The sequence below is a fragment of the Molothrus aeneus genome, chromosome 1, assembly GCF_037042795.1.
Source record: "Molothrus aeneus isolate 106 chromosome 1, BPBGC_Maene_1.0, whole genome shotgun sequence".
Lineage (NCBI taxonomy): Eukaryota > Metazoa > Chordata > Aves > Passeriformes > Icteridae > Molothrus > Molothrus aeneus.
Window position 1 is genome coordinate 42,829,466 of NC_089646.1, and position 19,126 is coordinate 42,848,591.

A 19,126-nucleotide genomic window follows, 5' to 3' on the forward strand; every position below is an offset into this window, starting at 1 on the left:
AGCCCATGGAAAAATGGACTAATTAAAGAAGATGAATGATCAGTCTCAGCAAGATCTTGGCTTTTGCTTCTCTCATTTATCCATACAGGGCTCTTTGTTAAATCACGAGGGGTTTTTATTCACATGTATAACTGCTTACAGATGTTCCCACATGTGTTTAGCCAGCAAACTCACATTACAACTAAAGAAATGCAAAAAAACCCCACTACCTTGTGCAATGTTAAGGTAGAGCAGATGCAACCAGAGGCAAGGCAAAAGCTGCTGGTCCAACTCAGCAATGTCCACAGCTTTGGCCACTGCACAGAACCCCACCTGTCTCTTGATTCTCACTGAGAACTTGGCTTAAATGGAATGAAAACCTCTCCTTTGATGAAGTTTCTCACTTCAGTGAGATAAAGCAAAACTCTGACTGATGCTGTACATCATAACTAATGCTCTTGTTACCTCACATTTTTCCCAGCATATTTTTTTGATTTAATTTTGTTACATTTAGTATCCTTTATTCCTACACAGCCATGCCTGGGTATGGCTTTTCATAGGACCCAGGATGAGTTATGTTGCTCTCTTTCAAGCTCACAAGCTAAGCTCACCTCCCAGTAATAAATCCTCATGATTCAGGCTTTAGCAGGGTTTCCATGACTGTCATCCATCTCTTGGCACAGCAAATAGGGTGATAATTCACAGAGTGGAGAGAGTGTTGGGGGAAAGGCCCTCCCTGGCTAATTGGAGGGCAAGACTCCAGGAACAAGCTGATGGCACTTTGGATGCTGCTGTGCCTGTGATGCTGAGTGCTGATGCTTCCTGAGAGCACTTGTGCTTGCTTGTTGATTCATGTCACCCACGTCTCGCTTCACCCTCTCTTCAGCAAGAGGGAAAAGGGGGAAAAAGGCAATTGCCTGTGCTTATCAGCATGGGTGTTAAAGCAGACTCTCAAACTGACATAGTGCTGGGAAGGATGGAGCAGGGAAAGTATCCACAGCCAGATTTTCCTCTCCCACTGCATGGGTGGCCATGTTCTCCAAACCTATTGCAATGGGGCAGCTGTACCATGGTGCAGCTGGGTGCCAATGCCAGTTTCACAGAGACTTTCCAAAGGCACAAGTGAATTGGGAGTGCCTGAAGCAATGGATGCTCTGCCTGTAACACTGGAGAAATGGAGGCCTTTAAAAAGCCTTCTGGTGGCAAACCATAAACCCACAGGCCAGGAACTGACTGCTCCAGGCAAACACTGCCTGCATGCCTCAGCTGGGAAACACACTGTGGGGAATGATGGAGCCCATCCCTGCATCTCTTTTCCTCCTGTTCATTTTGATTTTGAATTATCTCTCAGCCCTGACACTTGAGGAGCTACCTAGCTGGGATGCTGCTGTGCTTCATCAGAATGGGCTGCTGGGAAAGAGCCTGAGGGGTGACAGGAACAGGATGGGCTCTGCCGGAGGTGCCAGCGCGCTCAGAAAGCATTTTGCACTCGACTGCCTTCTGCTAAAATAGCTTGGCATTTTTGTTAAAACATATTTCTGCAAGCCTGGGGAAGAGTTACATGCAGTCGTGCCCAGGAGAGCAGCCAGGAGTGCTTTTCAGAAGTGGGGTAGTTTTGCCTTTAATCCCCTGACAGTGAAGGCAAAGAGTAAAGGAGAGATTTAAATCTTCAAATCCGACATTGAGAGCATTGGCAGCAGCCCAGGAGCACCAGGGCACGTGAATGGACCATGGCTCATGGCACACAGCACGTGGCTCTCACTGGGGATGGTACCATGGGCTATGTGAGGGCAGCTGCTGCTCAGTGCTGCTGAGCTTCAAGGTCCTGCCTAATCTCAGCTCCAGGCAGAGGCTCACAGTTTCCCAGGCACATATTACCTCTTCTGCAGGGGGAAAGGCAGAGCTCAGCTCTAGTGTCTTGTCTTTGTTTAATCCACTTAGAAAGCTCCCCTCTGCTTTTCCCCTGCCTCTCTGTCCAGGATGTTTTATAAATAGCAAAGGTATAATCAAAAAGCCATGGAAAGGCTGCCAGTGACTTCCTCCACAGCTTCTTTAACTCTTTCCGGGGTCCCTGTCAGCTGTTCAACTGTCCAAGACTCCAGTTTCCATAGTTGCTGTTTGTGTGTTTGTGTGCGTGTGAGTAAAGGCACCCAAAAAATCTCATGGATGTGCCCTTCCTTTGAAAATCCATGCTGAGACCATAATTTGATGACTGTTGCCTTTCTCAAGCAGTCGTGGCTTGCCTTAGGAGACATCTCCTCCCCATGTTTCCTACCCCCCTGTGGTACCATCTGCTTTTCCAGGTCATCCTACAAGGTGAGGGGAAACACCTTGTGGAGAGCCAAGCTCCAGAGTGGAGCCTCATAAGGTCCATGCCGAGGGCAAGAGGGACATCCATGGCTGCTGGGATGTGCAGGGACACCGTGAGCCAGCTGGAGGGTGGCTCAGCGCGGCGAGTCCTCGAACACCGTCAGGTTGTGCTCCTGGATGTGGCGGAGCAGGATCTGTGCCCTCCTGTCAATGGTGTGGAGCAGGGGTCTCAGCCCCTCGGCGCCCCCCTGGCTCTCCCAGAGCTCCCGGTCCAGGCGCAGGGACTGCAGCAGCAGGCTCTGCAAGCTGCCCGACCGCAGCCTGGCCACCGCCGCCGCTGGGAAGCTGCAGGGAGGAGCAGAGGAGACAGGGAGAGAAGGGGTTATCCACGGAAAGCTGAGCAGCAGGGCACTGGAGCAACGACGCTTCAAGAGGAAATGCTCATGCAGGACAAGGAGCCTTCTGCTGAAAACTCTGCCCATGGTGAGCATGCAGGATAGCTCCATCAGACACAGACCCAAGCAAATTCCAAATCAAGAGGCCTCCAGCATGCCAAAATGCCTCATGGGCAATGGTGCAAGAAATGCTGAAATACCTGATTATTCATTATTTTTGTGCAGCTGCCAATTAAAGAGGGGAAATAGGCTTTGGAGCCTGCCATCAGCCACCCAGAGCAGAATAAAGAGTTAGTTTCAGGGCAGGGGCACGTGGGAGGTTTTTGAGAGCCCAACCACCCACCCTGTTCTGGGAACATCCAGAACATCCATCCCCATTCAGAGGGATGCCCCATCAGGGAGGCCAGAAGCAGCAAGAAGGTGAGCACACACAGGGCTGCTGGACATCCCCTGTGTGGCAGCTCAGCCCTTGCTCAGCTCGTGCACATTCCTACCTGCCTATGCCTTGCAGGAGCCTGAAGTTGAGCTTCTCCTCAGGGTGCTGCAGCCTGCCCGCGTTGTCGATGAACACCAGGCGGGACGGCGCGCTCCTCCGGACCTACCAGCAGGACGGCAAGGAGTTCACCCAGTGCAGAGTCACCAGTGTGGGGGTTTAGGCTGCTTTTTAATGCAGTGAGAAAGCCTGAGAGTATTTGGGGGAATGCGGATGCCAATGTCTATGTCCCTGCATACCTCTACATACCTCCCAGCCAGGACCCAGCATCACCATGGGACCTACATTCCCTTTGCTACCACCTCAGCCCTGCAAGTGCCTCCCAGGCACCCCCCAGAGGTGTTAGCCCCAGAGCAGCCCTTGGACAGCAGGGAGGCATACCAGGATGTGGACCAGGACCAGCTCTGCTGGATTCCGGCACTTCTCGTGGAGCATCTCCTCCACGCAGGGCTCAGAGGGATCAGGCTGAAACCCACAGCAGTAGCGGTCCAGGCGGTCATGGACCTGCAGGAGACATTGGGGGACCTTAACAGGGACATGTGCCTGGGTTGGGGAGGTCCTGTTGTGAGCTGTTCTTGTAGAGAGGAAAATGAAACATTTCTAGGGATCCTCAGGAGACGTGCAATGGAAAAGCTGCACACAGTGGTGAGTGAGAGGAGTGGAAGCACACATGCAAAACCCCTTTGGCATGAAGAAGGTGATGAAAAAGGTGATGGTGACAGGCTTTTCTGATGGAGCTCAGACACCTGGTACCTCCACATTCTGTATATGCACAGACTGAAGGGGTTGTGCTTCCAGCTGAAATGAAGGCGTACACGATGATCAATGAATTTAAAAAAAACAACAAAGCATCCAAGGAAACCTAGAGTCTGAAACCTCAAAAAATAATTTATTTTTCCCAGTCCTGGTGCTCTGTATGACAGTTTCATCTGGTTCCTGTCACATATGCAACCTTTCATCCATCCCTACAGTAACCTGAGCAGCTCTCAATGGAAAGATAAATGGAAAAGTATTGGTAAGGGAAAAAGCAGTCTGTGAATATGCAGAGCATGCCTGACATTTAAGTTGGGCCACGGTGACTTGTTTCAGCTACATTTGTGTTTAATCATTTGCAGGTGCTGCTAAGGCTCCATGTTGCTCCTGCTTAAGCCCAGGCTGTCAAACCTCCTGCTTCCCATCCCGGTTCCCTGCAGAAACACTGGAGCTGCTTGACAACTTCCAGTGTTTCGACCACACCCTTGGAGGAATGAAGGGCTTTTAAAAGACATAAATCTCTGCCAGACTTGGCCGCAGTATTTATGGAGCTTCCTCAGCTTTTCCAGAAGCAGCTGGTACATCCTCTGTGGTGATTTGTGGGGCAGACAGGACCTTAGCTGTCAACACACCTCCCCAGAGCTGTGTGTTGCCATGACCCTGTAGGGGAGCTGCCTCACCTCCTCCTGATCTCAAGGCCTGTTTACAAAAAACCCCATGTATATATATGAAATATATGAAATATATATTTCATATATATGAAATATATATGAAATATATGAAAATATGTATAAAGTACAAAATAAATCTATTTTCTGGTTGCAGCATGAAAATGTCCTACTTGCTGATTTGCTCGGCATTGCTGGTGCTGGCCCAGGAGGCAGGGCTCAAGGTGCAGAGAGGCTCCTGGAGCCACTGGGAGGGCTGGAGCAGATCTCAGGTGATCCAGAAGGGATCTGCAAGTGACAATGACACAGAAGCCAAGGGACCCAGAGAGGCTGCCTATTCCCTTTACCCTGGTAATTAGCACAAGTTACCAATTACAGGCTGTGCTTTGCCACTGAGCTCAGTCTGAACCCAAACACTGACCAAGCATTGGAGAAGATGCTGCAGGGAAACACAAATTGTGATCTCCGTGGCCATTCCTTTCCCTTTGAGAAGAAGGATTAGTCCCACACTGGAGCTTCTCAAACCTCTCTATTTTCTGAGGTTTAATGAAGAACTCAGGTCAGTATTCCTCCATTGGGAGACATTCCGGTAAAAAAGTACTTGAGCCTCTTGTCACAAAACACATGGAAACAGAAGAAATATCACATTTCCTCCTCGCATCTCCTGCTGGAGAGCTCAGCACGCCAGTTTCTCTCACCTGATATGTTGTTTTGCAGGCTGCACAGAAGGTGAAGACAACCTGAGAGAACTTACAGAGACATTAAATGGGCTCAGCACTCCCCTCACCCACCCCCGAGCACCTGTGAAACCAGGGTGGGTTGGTGCTGAACCTGCAGGGGTGCGAGGTGGAGCCAGATCTGGTGTCCAAGTGGAGCCCCAGGAGAGGGACCAGATGGCTGTGGAGATGCTGAGAGTGCCCTGACATGCTGACAAGCCCTCCCTCCCCTGGCCCTCCCCTGATTTTCTGGTATTAATTTCTTCTTTCCGAAGCCTAAACAGCTCGAATTCATGGGAATTTTGGTATTATTGCTAGGACACAAATACATGAGCCACACCTTCTCCCATCCAAGCTCAAACACTACCAGAAGCTTGCCTTCAGCCCCTGTCATGCCCATCCTGGGACATCCCCTCGCATGTGATAGGTTTTTCCAGTTATGATTCAGCCTGGGATTGCTTCCCCTAGGGAAATTTTTATTGCTCTCCCCCTGGCTGGGAAGAGGGTGTCCCAGGGCAGGGATGTGGCTGCAGAGTTGATTTAGATTTGGCTGTGTTTAAGTGCAGGACAAAACCATCAGCAGCTGCCCCTTTTCTACCAGGCTTGGCATTTTGACCCCACTAAAACTTTGCACATAGTGGGTGGTTCCCTTATGGTAAATACCAAGAGAAATTAACATTGAAGAAGCCAAAATTTAAGAGAAATTGAAGAAAACGACCAAGATTTCAATGCCAATGTACAACAGGGCTCAAAGCTCACCAACTTCTCCTTCCCCAGTAATGGCGGGAGATGCTAAAGCCATTTCTGAAAGATGCTACTCCACTTCTACAATATCCTCTTTAACTTTATGTGACTTGTTCTGCATGGGAGGATTCTATTCGAATTGTTGAAGAGAACCTATGTATTGCCCTTGAATTTATCATTGCACTGCTTCAGCCCTTGAGGAGGAACTCTCCTTAGAACTAGATACTTTCTCCTGCAGTCTCAGCCTTTCCACTGCACTCAGCGGTGTTTTGGCCTGGGGAAGGGAAGGGGGTTCGTTAATCTTCTCATTTCTCTGGTTGTTTCAGCTAAAATATTTTCAAGCCCAGCCAGAACAGCTCCACCTCTGCCAGCCATAGTTGTAAAAAAAGAGAGAGTAAGGAAAACATATTTTAGTAGTTTGAGGGTTTTTTATTTCTTCCCTTTTTTATTTGTATTAATACTTGTCCTTTCAGGCAGTTTTCTCTTGTCTGATAAACAGCCCCCAGGTGCCTAAACAGGCTTTCTCCACAGAAATCACTTTTGCCTCCTCACAGCTGCCCTCCAAGACCTGATAACTCTCTGGGATACTGTTGCAATCCCTCATAGCGGCAGGGTGTGATTTTCCAGACAGAAGATTAAGTGCTATTAATGCTGAGGAGGAGGAAGGCAGTGCTGTCTAAGGCATGGCTCCTTATTTCCAGTGCCTGTAGCACATCCCTGAGTTTGGATGTGATGGGGCTGGTGCAAGACATGCTGCTTATCCCTAGGGATGCCCTGGGGATGTCTCTAGGGGTGTCCCAAGCCTCTGCCAGCACAAAATGAACAGCAGAAAGCTCTCCCACGTGAGCACAGACTCACCACAACTTGCCTGGTAAGTGCCAAACATGGGCCATACTCAGGCCAAAGTACTTCTGCACAAAGTTCTGCTGCTCCCCAAGAGTGAAAATACATCCCAAGAAACCACAGCTGATGTGACCCCTCAGAGCAGAAGGAGACCATGGTCAGACAATAGAGGTGCAGGTGCAGGGGAACCTGGGTGCCACAGCTGATGGGACAGGTGGCCTCAACCACCACAGCCCTACCTGGAGAAGAAAGTCAAAGAGGGCCAGGCGGCTCCACTCGCTGTGTGGGATGCTGGAGCAGGGAGCATCCCTGGCCACCGGCATCGTTCTATGGGGCTGCAGCATCTCCTGGTACTGCAGCCATCCCAGGGCACAGGAGTTCTGGTCATTGTTGGCATCCTGCAGGTGCTGGAGGTCAGGAGCCCACCAGATGATGGGCCGCAGGGCGCCGTCGGTGTAGCTGTAGGGCAGGAGGCGGCTGCTGAAACGCCGGGCCACGGCGGGCAGGCTGCGGTTCAGCCCCAGCACCCTGTCCAGGTGGAAGGCCAGCACCTCGTACAGGTCCCCGGGGCGCTTGATGAGCCCACAGCGCCCATCCTGGCACTCTCCTTCCGGGCTGGCTGGCAAGACATCCCCCTTGGCATCTCCCTTGGCATCCCCCGCGGCACGCAGCCTCACTCGCATGATTTGCCCATGGGCAGGGATGCGGGTTTTGGAGACCACCTGCCCGCTGGACAGCAGCCACATCTTCTGGAGGTCGTCAGCAGAGAGCCAAGGGGGAATGTGGGGAATGTCCCTCTCCAGCCCCCGCCGCCTCCTGCCCCGGCCAGGGGCCTGCTCCTGCTGCAGGCGAGTGCGGGGCACGGGGAGCCTTCTTCTGTGGGCTTGTCCTCCAGACAGGGGGGCAGCCACCTCTCTCGGGGGCCCTGGGGGAGCCGAGGCCGGCAGCGGGAGCAGGGAGTGCTCCGGGGCTGGGGGCAGGTGGATGAGAGCCAGCAGGGCCAGGGCCAGCAGCGCCCCGACAGCTGCTGGGGCCGGGGGCTTCATCCCCGTCCTTCGCCAGGGTCGCTGGGCCTGCGGGGACACAAAGGGGACAGAATGATGCTGGAGTGTCACTGCAGGCAGAGCCCTCCGTAGGGCTTGCTTTAGGGAAGCAGCCCCTCTGCTTGTGTGGTCCCTGCAAGAGGATCACACTGTGGCAGCAGGGTTATTTGCTTTATTTGCTGGTGCCTTGATTTGTGCCAGAAATTAGCTGCAGTCCCTTAGAAGCAAATCAGAGCAAGGGCTCACTCCCCACCCAGAGGTTGCCATATCTGCGGCTCTGAGGTACAGGGTGACCTTATGGACAATGAATTTTTCATGGTCAAATATTTCGCTTTAAAGACTCAAGAAATGGAAGAAAAAAAAAAAAAAAAAAAAAAAAGAAGACCAAACTACCAAACTAGAGCAAATTCCTGTCTAGATGTGAACACTTTCCAGTTCCTAAGAGGTTTTATTTTTCAGACCTTGCTCTGGACACTGTCACTGGTTCCTATTCTGGTTGCACACTGAACCCATAACTTGGATATCTCAATGTGTGCTGAGACAAGGCCTCTGGAGCTCTGCCCATCATTGTATCCAGCAAAAGCAAGGCAGCTCCAAGTGTCAGTCAGGACATGTTTTAAACAAAAGGGTGCAAACTCCTGGAGGAGTTTGAAACACCTCTCCTGTGAAGACAGGCTGAGAGAACTGGGATTATCCAGATTAGAGAAGAGAAGGCTCTGGGGAGAATTTACAGCACCTTCTTGTGCCTAAAGGGGCTCACAAGAGAGCTGGAGAGGAATTTTTTACAAGTGAGGACAGGACAAGGGAAAAGGACTTTAAACTGAAAGAGAGGTTCAGATTAGACATTAGAAAAAATTCTCCACGGTGAGAGTGTTGAGGCATTGGAACAAGTTGCTCAGATAAGCTGTGGAGGCCCCATCTCTGGCAGATGGCAGACATTCTCCAAGCCAATCCAGTCCCTGGGCCACGCTGCACCCATGCCTCATTCACTCGGGTTTGGGCAGCCTCACACACTTCAGGAGGCAAGAGCCACAAAAAGCACCTTGGCACCATTTCTCTGCTTTCAACAGGCATTTCCAAGCAGCTCAAACCCACACTGGAAGTCAAGGCGATGGTCAAGTGGATACGTTTTTTTCCAATTATTTATTTTGGAAGCACAAGCATATCCATGGCAGACACAGCAGGACAATATATTGCCAAAGAAGGGATAAGAGACTGTTTATAAGAGGAGAAGCTTGATAAAAAAAGAGCAAAAAAGCTGGGGAGGTGAGAGCCAGCAGCCAGAATTACTTCCAGAAAGCAGCTGGGCAAGCAAAAGCATTTCCAGCTGTGGGGCTCTTAGGACCACAGGCTCCCAGTGACCACAGGGACCCACCACCAGCACAGCTCCTGCCCCATAAGCAGCTGCCCCAGGCAACCCCAGTGCATGAGCTATGAGCTGACACAGCAGAGTCCTAAAATCCATCAGGTTTCATGTCCTCAGCTGCTTTAGGCAGTCCCCTGGTGAGGAGCCACATCCCTTGCAAATACACTGCATCAGCTGAGGTGGGTAAGAGGAGCCACCAACTCACTGGCCTCAGCCCCAGTTTCTTCCTTGCCTCCCTTTCAAGGACTGAGCAGATTTAATGCAGTTTATAAGAGCTATTGATGGTGCACTTGGAGTGATTCAGTTTTATAGCTCCCACTTAATTGCTTCTCTCCCAGAAACACAATGTAGTGCAGCAAAATATATCTGCTGGGCTGAATGCTCTTTTTCAGACAGGGTTTACACCAGCCTCTGCCAGGAACAAGGGGCTGCCTGGTACAGCTTTTGGGACCTGCCAGGGGACCTCTGCTTTATCTCTTCCCAGAATGGAAAGGACCTAGCCCAGGGTGAGACTGTCCAGAGAGGGATGTCCTCTCCTAGACCACCAGCAGGGTTATTCAAGGCTTGGCATTAACTGTGCCAGGCATCAAACTAGACAGCTAAATCATTGTCCTAGGTGCCTCTCTGGGGAGGGGATGAGCATGAGTACCCCTAAACACCCTGAGGGGCAGCAGGACTTCTGTCAAGAGGCTGGTTGTGATCCCAGCTCTCTCCCACTTGAATGGGATAATGATTTGCTGTGGAATGACAGCCAATGCCAAGTGACACAAGCAAAACCCAAGCTCAGCTACTCAAAACCTTCATGCCCCAGATTTCAAGCAAATTCTGCAGAGTGCAGACACACATTCTTTCCCAAACACCTGCAATCCACGTCTGCCCTCCTGAGCAAGAATTTAGGGGAGGTGCAATGTCTAAATCCTACTTTAAGCATAGTATACTAACTCTGTGGCATATAAAGGGCTGATGCTGGTATCCTGATATCCACACTCCTTTCTAATCATCACTGTAAGTGCCTCACAGTCTGTTCCTCTGGCCTCAAAGTATGCTGAATTAACAGCAGTGATATCTATGGCATCAATCCCGAAGGATAGGGCTAACTGTAAATCTCAGTATTCCCATTTGCATCGAGCCAAGTCTCTTCCCAATCTGTGCTTTCTTGGGCATGTTTTCCCAGCACCTCCCCTGTCCCACCCTTCTGGAGAGACACAGCTCATCCCACTCTCACCAAAACCCCGTAACCCTTTTCTTCAGCACAGAGGATTTTCAGGGGAATTGTTTTTGTTATCCAGCTGATAATAACCCTCTGGTTGCTTATACCATCTCTGGGTATCTAAAAAGCCTGTCTGCCAAAACTTCCAGTACCCTGGGGGAGGAATGCATGTGGCAGCCACATGGAGAACCTTCAAAGCACTGCAGGAAAAATCCTTTTTAACCCACAGCCAGAGAACAGAGTATGCCAAAAGGATGGCAACGATTGCTGGGTTTTTAATGTCAAGTCAGTTTACAGTCCAAGTGGTTGAGGAATCATTATTGTCCAAACCCACTTTGTCTTCCTTGTCAGTGAGCTCGGGTTTGGGCATCACAAGTTAGAGCCCCACTGCTTTCCCACCCTGAACTCGAAACCCTGGGCTGTGAAGTTGGGCAAGGGCCAGCACAGGCTCCCTTCCCCAGTGCTGTTCAGGGTTTCCCTGCCACATCAACAACAAAAAGAAACAAAAAAGGTGCAAGCACAATCTCTCTGTTATTTCTGGTAGTTGATATTGGAAATTTAATAAAAACCTGGGTGATTGATAAAACATTGCAGAAATAATACTGTATTTACAAGCCCTGGGTAAATACTTTTCCAAAGAGTCTTTCTCTGAGCCCATGCTGTAAAAAATGCTGCAGTTTAAGCTGTGGCTTCGATTCAGCCTGAAATGCAAACCATACGTACAGCTCTGCTTTGCCAGGCTGACATACTGACAGTACAGCGTGTCTTTGCCAGAAATTAGGTCCTTTTCCCAGCAGGCAAAATCCATAAAAAGGCTTAAGAGAGGTACTACTTGTTCCAGGATGCCAATAAGTAAATAATATATATTCTCACTCATCAGAGGGACACACAGCACAGCCCAGGCTCTGAAGGCACAGTGGAAAGCTGTGCAGCTTTGATGCTAGGAGATAAAACTTTCTAAGTCTAGTTGGGGGTGAGGTGGGGGAGGGCTATCCTTGACATTGTATTCCCAGGACGCTTGAACCTTGGCAGAATTTGAAGCAGAGAAGCCTGTTTTCAATTTCTTTTCAAAGTGCATCAAATTGGCTTTGTCGAGCTTGAAAGAAAAGAAAAACAAACCCCAAACTTCATTATCCAAGAATGTAAGAAACAGCCCGGAGACTAGAAAGACAACACGGAAATACGTGGCTGTTGAAAATTGGATTGATTCCTGCTTTCCTCTGCCATGCAAAAGAGTCCTCCTGCCCCTGCACTGGCACTGCAAGATGCCTCCAGCAGTAAATCCCACTGTCCCAAAGAGGTGCTCAAAGGAGCCAGGGTGGCTCAGCCATGGCCACGTCACTCTTGGCCACCTGCCTGCCCTAGACTCCCAAGCTCAGAGGACTTTGCTGATGAGCAGGTTAAAGGCAGGCCTGTGCATTTCTCTGGGAGCACCCTGAGCAGGGTGCACCCTGCACAGGGGGTGCAGCACACAGGGCTCTGCTCACCCTCCCAGCCCCGCGCTCGCTGCCCGCCCAATGAACCGCAAACCCGCCTGGGCAGCAGGAGGTGCAGCCTGCCGTGACCAGCTTTAACAAAGACTGCCTGAAAAACAAGTGGGAAACCTCCTCTGCCTGCCCCCCACCTCTGGGAATGTCTCCAGAGCCTTGCACCCACACATGGTGCTTGCAGCAGCTCCCGGCGCAATGGGAGAGCGGGCACGTCAATCAGACCTGGGATTGGATCAGCCTCTTCATATTGTGCAGGAGGTTTTGGTTTGTTAAGGGCATGGCATGTGAGCTGGAGACCTATAAGCATGCAGAGGACATGGAAGGAGACAAAACCTCTTCATGCCCAGAGTGACTCCAGGCAAGTCTGAGCAGAAGGAAATGCTTGGCAGCGTCCGTGGCCCATCATTCAAGTGCATAAATGCCTTCCTATATTATCCTGCTCAGGCAAGATGGATGGCTGGCAGAGTGGGAATTTAAAGACTGCTATTAAATGATGATTGCCAGTCCCAAAGGTAACTCTGGCTCAGAGTGGCTCCCCAGGAGGGCAGGTCTGCTGTGCTCCCCCAGCACATGGGGACAGCTCCACCACCAACACTTGCCTGCACCCACATGGCCATGGGGCATGAAGAATAAGACAGCTCTTCATCTGGCCTCATGATCCATCAAAGTGGCTGCAATTCCTAGCAGACCCACACCAGCTTTGTGTCTGGGTTTTTTTCTCCCCAGATATGAAGGGTTTTTTTCTCTCAAAAATGCCCTTCCAGAGGGGAGAATCATGACCCCACTGCATTTCTGCAGACACCCTGAAGACCACCCTGCTTGGCTCCAGGGCAGGGATATGGCAGGTAGGCCATGCCCATCTGCTCAAAGTGCTCCTCCAGCCCCACTTCCACAAAAGTGGCTTGGGAAGCTCAAGCCAGGCACTGAGAAGGTGTGAAAGGGGACTGCTCCCATAAAGCCTATGAAACAGAGTCACAGCAAACATTGGGTCAGCTGAAGCTGGGGAGATGGAAATGTGACACATCACCACATGGTGCTGGGTCCTTCCCTCCCTGCAGAGTCAGCAAAGTCCTCAGAGCTGACACACAAACCTCCCCACCAACATGTCCAAAACCAAACCAGAAAATGACCGAGTTAAATTGCCTGGGATGAAACCTTAAAACATGCTGTACTTTGCTAAATTTTGGACGGCCTGCAAATTTTCTGGGATCATTTATAGCCTAAGTGCAAGACAAGCGTGCTTTGCACTAGCAGAGGGCGCACTCTGGCAGCAGCATAAATGGATCAAACAGTGTTGGCCCTGTTCAGTCTGAGCACTGACTTCAGAGGGATGCTGCCAACACACCACCTTTAATTTCTCAAATAATGTTGCCTTCACAGCTCTTCCCAGTTATCACTACAGCCTTGGAGCAGCAAATTACAAAAACCTGGAAACCTTCAAGCTCCACAGCCTCTCTCTAGTAATAACCTGGCGTGTCCTTGGCTCCAGGCCCTGCATCAGCTCCTCGAGCTTTTTGCTTCCCAGGGATGAAATGTCCTGTTTCCTGCTCTAAACCTCCCACCCAGAGTGACTATTTCCAGTTTTTGGGAGGGTCCTTGCCCTGGAGGTTCTTCTCTGCACAGCCATAGGCTGAGCACAGCCCCTTCTCACACATCCATCATCCAAAGAACGATTTTACACAAAATCTTCAGCTATAGATGCAAACTGCTCTGTTAACAGTGCTATTCCCATTGCACTGTCTGCTCCCAGTCGAGTTATGCACCAAAGTACAGCAGAAACACAGGCTTGTAAACTCCTTGCCCTCTCCAGGAGCAGCTTTGAGGAGTGGCAAGACTCCCAGCATCCCAAATGTCCTGCTCAGTATCTCTGAAGAAGGAAGATATGAAGCAAGAGATAGAGGACACACCTTGAAGGACACATGGCCAGCACCTGGCTGGAGGACACCACACCATGGGGTGCAGCTGATGCACTCAAGGTCAGGGCTCCTGCTTGGGGGAACCCAGAGGGGAGACACACCTTGTCCTGCACCTGGTGTGGACTAAAGCTCTGCAGGGTACCAGCAGGGACTTGCTTGTCCTGTGATGACACTGTCTTTACCCCAAAATCATGTGATTTTCACTGAGCAAAAGGAAAGATTCATAATTCTCCTCACTCCCACTGTGTAAATCTCAGCTTGCAGACAGTTAATACTCAGCTCTGTGTGGGATGGACAGGGAGATTGTCATCCTGGTGCTATGTACAGTGCAGCTCAGGACCACTCTGGTTTCATCCCAGAAGTCACCACAAAGCACCACAGAAATAAACAGTCTCCAGGATGCCACACTTCTTCTGCTTAATGTAAGCAAACTAAAAGCTTTCAGGTGCCTTATCTTTCTCCTATTTAAGTTCAGTCAGGGCTTTTACTGCAGCCTCTTGCACCTAGCTGGATCTTCTACTTCTTGGAGACACATCTCCCAGGAGATTAAAGGAAGTCTTTCAGAACACATCACTGAGATGCACAGGTCTGCTGTCATTCGCATGTGCAAACATCTCCCTTACTCTTCACCACTAAAAGTGACATCAACCTGCACCCAAATCATGCAGATCACTGAGGACCTGAAACAGCATCCCATGTTCACAGGGGACAGTGAGGACCTGGGCAGCCCTGAATGCACGACTGTCCTATTATCCTCGGGGACAAGTTAGGTCCTCCTCTTCTTCCCTCCTCTCTCTCTGCTCATTCCTCTAACCCTCACACTTACATGAGAGCAGCACAACCTAGAAATTCCTGGCAGGGATGTCAAGGAGGGAAAGCAGCAGTTTTGGGAGGCTGTTGCTCCCTCCCTCCACCACTGCCGTGGAGCAGGCTCCTGCCAGGTTTCCCTTTTCCCCCTCCCCTCGTCCCAGTTTCCCGGCCAGCCTGCTGCACTCAGCTCTGTAGGTTTTCAGAGCAGCTTTCCCATCTGCCTGCTGAAGCAGCAAGCAGGGGGCCCCTTCCCCAGTGAAACAGATGTGGCTTGCCTTTGTGCAACATCTGTGCCTCATGCCCCGCTCATTTTGAACAGTCTTGTCTTTGTTTCTGAGAGCTTGGACGGGCGATGCTCTGGAGGAGGGCAGCAGCCCCTGGCCCGTGGGCTGGACTCCTTCCCTTCAAGTCCCACACACAAACTGCCTCCAGCCCTGAGTTTCTTCTGGGCAAGAAGAATGTGCTTTGTTCCTGTGGCATTCTGGAGCTGACAGTCCTGCTCCTCAGCAGGCTCCAGCCACAGACCATACTTAGGAGCTGACTCCTTTGGCATGTCCAAACCCAGGGACATAAGAACTGGAATCTGGGAGCCATGGACTCCTTTCCTCATGACTCCCTTCACCCCAGTACCTTCTCTTGCTGCATCTCTGGGCTGCTCACCAGCTCTGGTTTGGCATCCCCAGAGGGGCTGTGCTGCTGCAGCTCCTCTGCACATAACAGAGGCAAAGAGCAGAGGTGCTGGAAAACCACGTCCTTCTTGCAATGTGTTCTGGGCTGTATTTAATATGGGGAGGAATACATTACAATAAAATCACATTTTATTTCCTCCTCCTCTTGATGAGTTTGCCAATCCTGCTTGTGACTGCTTGGAATGCTGCTAAAGCTCTCACACATTTTGGCATTTGGTTTGGTTTTATTTATTTTATCGGGGGTCATGTTTTTCCTATATTTTGGGGAGGAGGGATTTTGATCCACTTATTTTCAGTTTTCATTTCTAACTGGTGGACCAGCACCAGGCAACAGGAATGCTTGCTTGGTGGCCAGTGGGGGCTCACAAAACCCTCTTTGGGATGTTGGCAAGGAGTAGCACTGGATCGATTCCCTTGTTGGAGTTTCAGTGGAGGTTGCCCAAGTCAGACAGTTGGGTTTCCCTAAGCTGACTGTCAGGTTTTTCCCCTTCCTGGAGAGCAGGAGAGTGCATTCGTGGGATTCCAAAGGGGAGGGAGAAGGAGGAGGACAGCGGGGCCTTTCAGCCCTGTGGGCTTTCTTCAAAACAGAATTGTTCATACCAGCCCCGGCCTCAGCTGCAGAAAGGCAACCTTATTTTCCTCCTGTTAAGCCATTACAGTTAAAAGAGAAAAAAAAGGGGAAGAAAACTGCTTGCCACTTGGCTCTGAATGCTGCCTGTGTCCTGCAGACCCCATCCTGGGCAAAGCCTGCTGGCAGCCACCCCCAGCCTGCTTCTTCTCCTAGCAAAACCCATGGGGTGAGCAAGCAGAGCAAATGTAGTATAAGTGTTGGTGCAGCCAGGCTCACAGAAAAGGGGCTTTTCCTTCAGGGCAAAGCAAGTAGCTGCAGGTGGAGTGGAGTTACTGAGCATTGGAAAAGAAGGGGTAATTGAGGCATTTGGAATTTATGCCAGAGGATTAGCACAGTGTAATCAGCCCCTCGTATTTAGAGTGCCTCATACTAGGCAAAAGACAGCAACTGGAAACTACTCTCTGGCAGATTTTGAAGGCAGAAGAAAGAAGATGTTTCTGTAATGCAGTCATCCCCCAGCCTTCTCTCTGCGGCAGGTCGGGTGTGAGATCCAGCAAGAGCAAGCGTGCTCTCCATACCAACACAGAGCTCACAGCTGCCATCCCTCCGGCTTTCTGCAAGGGGGCAGCCTCCTGGCGCTTTTGAACGAGTCAAAAACCGTCTCGAGCATTTTGTTTGGGGTTTTGCTGCAAATGAACAACAAGAAGATCAGCTGGGGGCATAGCCTGGATTTATTCCTCATGACCACCACTGCCCTACCTACAGGTGCCCAGAGCAAATCCAGATTAGAGGTAAAATCAAGCAGTCAATGCAGGAGCTCACAAAGGGGAAAGGACTGCAGAAGCAGACCTTCCTTTGCCAAGGCAAAATGGAAATCCAGGCAAAAAGTGAATACCCCACTCTCACATGGGAGACCACACCAGGTACCTGGCTTTGAAAGGCTGTATAGGCTTTGAAAGGCTTCTTAGTGAAGGCTTGTACAGAAAAATGTTAGTGCAGACAAAAGGCTGGTATGGGGAGAGTTGTCTTGCTTTTCCCTTTGACAGGGAGGAGTTATCTCCAAACCCAAAATGGGTGACATGAGCCCCAGCCTTGTAATTTTTTCCTGCTGCTGAAGTTCATTAATTAAGAAACCCAAAGCAGCCTATGCAAACTGCAGGTTGGAAAGTGTAAAGCATGGCACTAGTGTCCCCTGTACACAAACACACACGCTCCAGTGAAGGCTGGCACAGCAGCACTGTCCCCAGAGATGCTCTGAGTCATCAGCACACTCTCGAGGACACAAAAATGGCCTCAGTGACACAAATGACCAGTTTCTGGCAGCAGCACCAAGCATCTCCTCAGCTCATCCATCACAGGTTTGCAATCCCTGCCCAACACAAGCTTGGCAAGGGCTGAGATGGTGAAGCAGGGACAGAGCCCCCTGCCCCAGTGCAAACTCCCTGGCATGAGTTTGCATGAGTTTCCCTCAGTGCAAACTCCCTGGTGGGGCAGGAGTAATGGGGCATGAGAGACCATCCCAGCTCAGCTGATCTGTGCTTGCTCAGATGGGTCTGCCAAGGGAGGTTCCAAACTGGAGCACTAAAACTAGATGACATGGAACACCACCCTAAGGTTTGGAACACGCTACAGATGCGGATAAACCTTCTGATGCTGGGGAAGCACAGCACTTCTTGGGAGGGAGGTGAAGTTTTCCCATGCCAAATTGGCTGATTTTGTGGCTTTTGGATGAAAGTGCTGTGCTTGGTCAGGACCAAGCAGAAAGCACAGAGGGCTCTCCGTGATCTCTGTCTGCTCTCGGTGCTGCTCCCCACGCTGCTGGCTGCCTGAAGCGGTGCCACCTGGCCGCCTAAAAGAGGAGGGTTTTGGCTGAGGGACTGAAATCACCTCCCTGGCTGACAGCAGAGCTTTAGCTACCTCAGCCCCGGGCATTGCCCCTGAGGGGCATCCTGACAATCTGCTCTGCCCATCCCTGGAGCATTCCTGCAATCTGCTCCGTCCATCCCAATGCTTTTAAGGACAGCAGTGCTGCAGCGCTTCCCCGCCTTGCTTGGCTCACCCTGCTCTGACCCTCCGAGCGAGCGGTCCCGCACAAGCTGCCCCCAGGATGGAGACATCAGGATGCACCTCACATCCCATGGGGCAAACCCAGCGTTGCTCCCCACCATCAGCTCAGCAAGGAGACCCCTAAATCCTACCATGTCTCGCAGCAGCAGCAGCCGACGCGCTCCTCCTCATGTGCTTCTCTGGGCACACAGTCACCTCCTGAGCCGGGTGCCGGCCGCCTGTGGCACTTCCATACCACACCAGGAACCCACACAGGACACAAAAAAAAATTTAAACATTTAAAAAAATAAAATAAAATTATCCAGCAACGAATGAGCCTGCTTCCTCTCCCCAGGCCATCAATCCCAGGCGGGGGCTGTCACCCAGGGGTGCCCCTCTGGGCTGCCCACAGTCCCTGCTGCCTAGCTCCGCAGTGCTGGGCTCCTGTCACCACTCCCCCTGGGCGGGAGGACACCCTTCAAACTTCAGCTGTGAGTTTTCAAACTCTGCCTCATCCCAGACCCACCTCCCTGTGAGGAGGGGAGTGGAGAGGCTGGGAAGGGGGGAACAGGCATTTGAAAAGTCTCTTTTTCACAATAAAAGCCCTTCTTGCTGCTTTTTTGCTGGCTTTCTTTTTTTCAATACCAAGGGCAAATTTGAGCCAGAAGGAGATGAAGATTGTGCTCCTCATGCTCCTCCCCACCCGTTTGTTCCCAGTGACTCCAGTGCCAGCCAAGTAGAGGGACCAGTAGAGCCCCAGGGGCCACACAGACCCCACAGCCAGGAAAGCAAACCAGAGATCTGCACATGAGTGCCGAAGCAAATGCTCTTTGCAGGTCTTTTTTAGCATTTCTTTGCCTTTCAGTAATGGTCCAGCAAAAAGCTGTGCCACATCAGTGCCTGGAGTGGACACAGACCTGGGAGAAGATTTATTATCTTCTTATTCATTATTATATTTATTCATTAAAAGTCATTAATGCATTAAAACCATTTCTAGGGTGCTCAGGCACCTGTTTTCCTGGAGCACACAGTGCCTGCAGGCAGCCAGGAGAGGGGCACAGGGGAAGAGGACCCTCAGCACCCC

General features: G+C 50.9%; 1 protein-coding gene across 1 annotated transcript; it reads right to left on the reverse strand.

Moving 5' to 3' along the window:
- Positions 1-99: 99 nt before the first annotated feature.
- On the reverse strand, positions 100-7,760 carry GASK1A (golgi associated kinase 1A). Its single transcript, XM_066571669.1, has 4 exons — positions 7,141-7,760; positions 3,559-3,681; positions 3,179-3,282; positions 100-2,634 (listed from the first exon to the last, which is right to left on the reverse strand). Exons 1-4 carry the CDS (start codon positions 7,645-7,647, stop codon positions 2,424-2,426), a joined length of 945 nt encoding a protein of 314 aa, XP_066427766.1. The 5' UTR covers positions 7,648-7,760; the 3' UTR covers positions 100-2,423.
- Between the last annotated feature and the right edge of the window lie 11,366 nt (positions 7,761-19,126).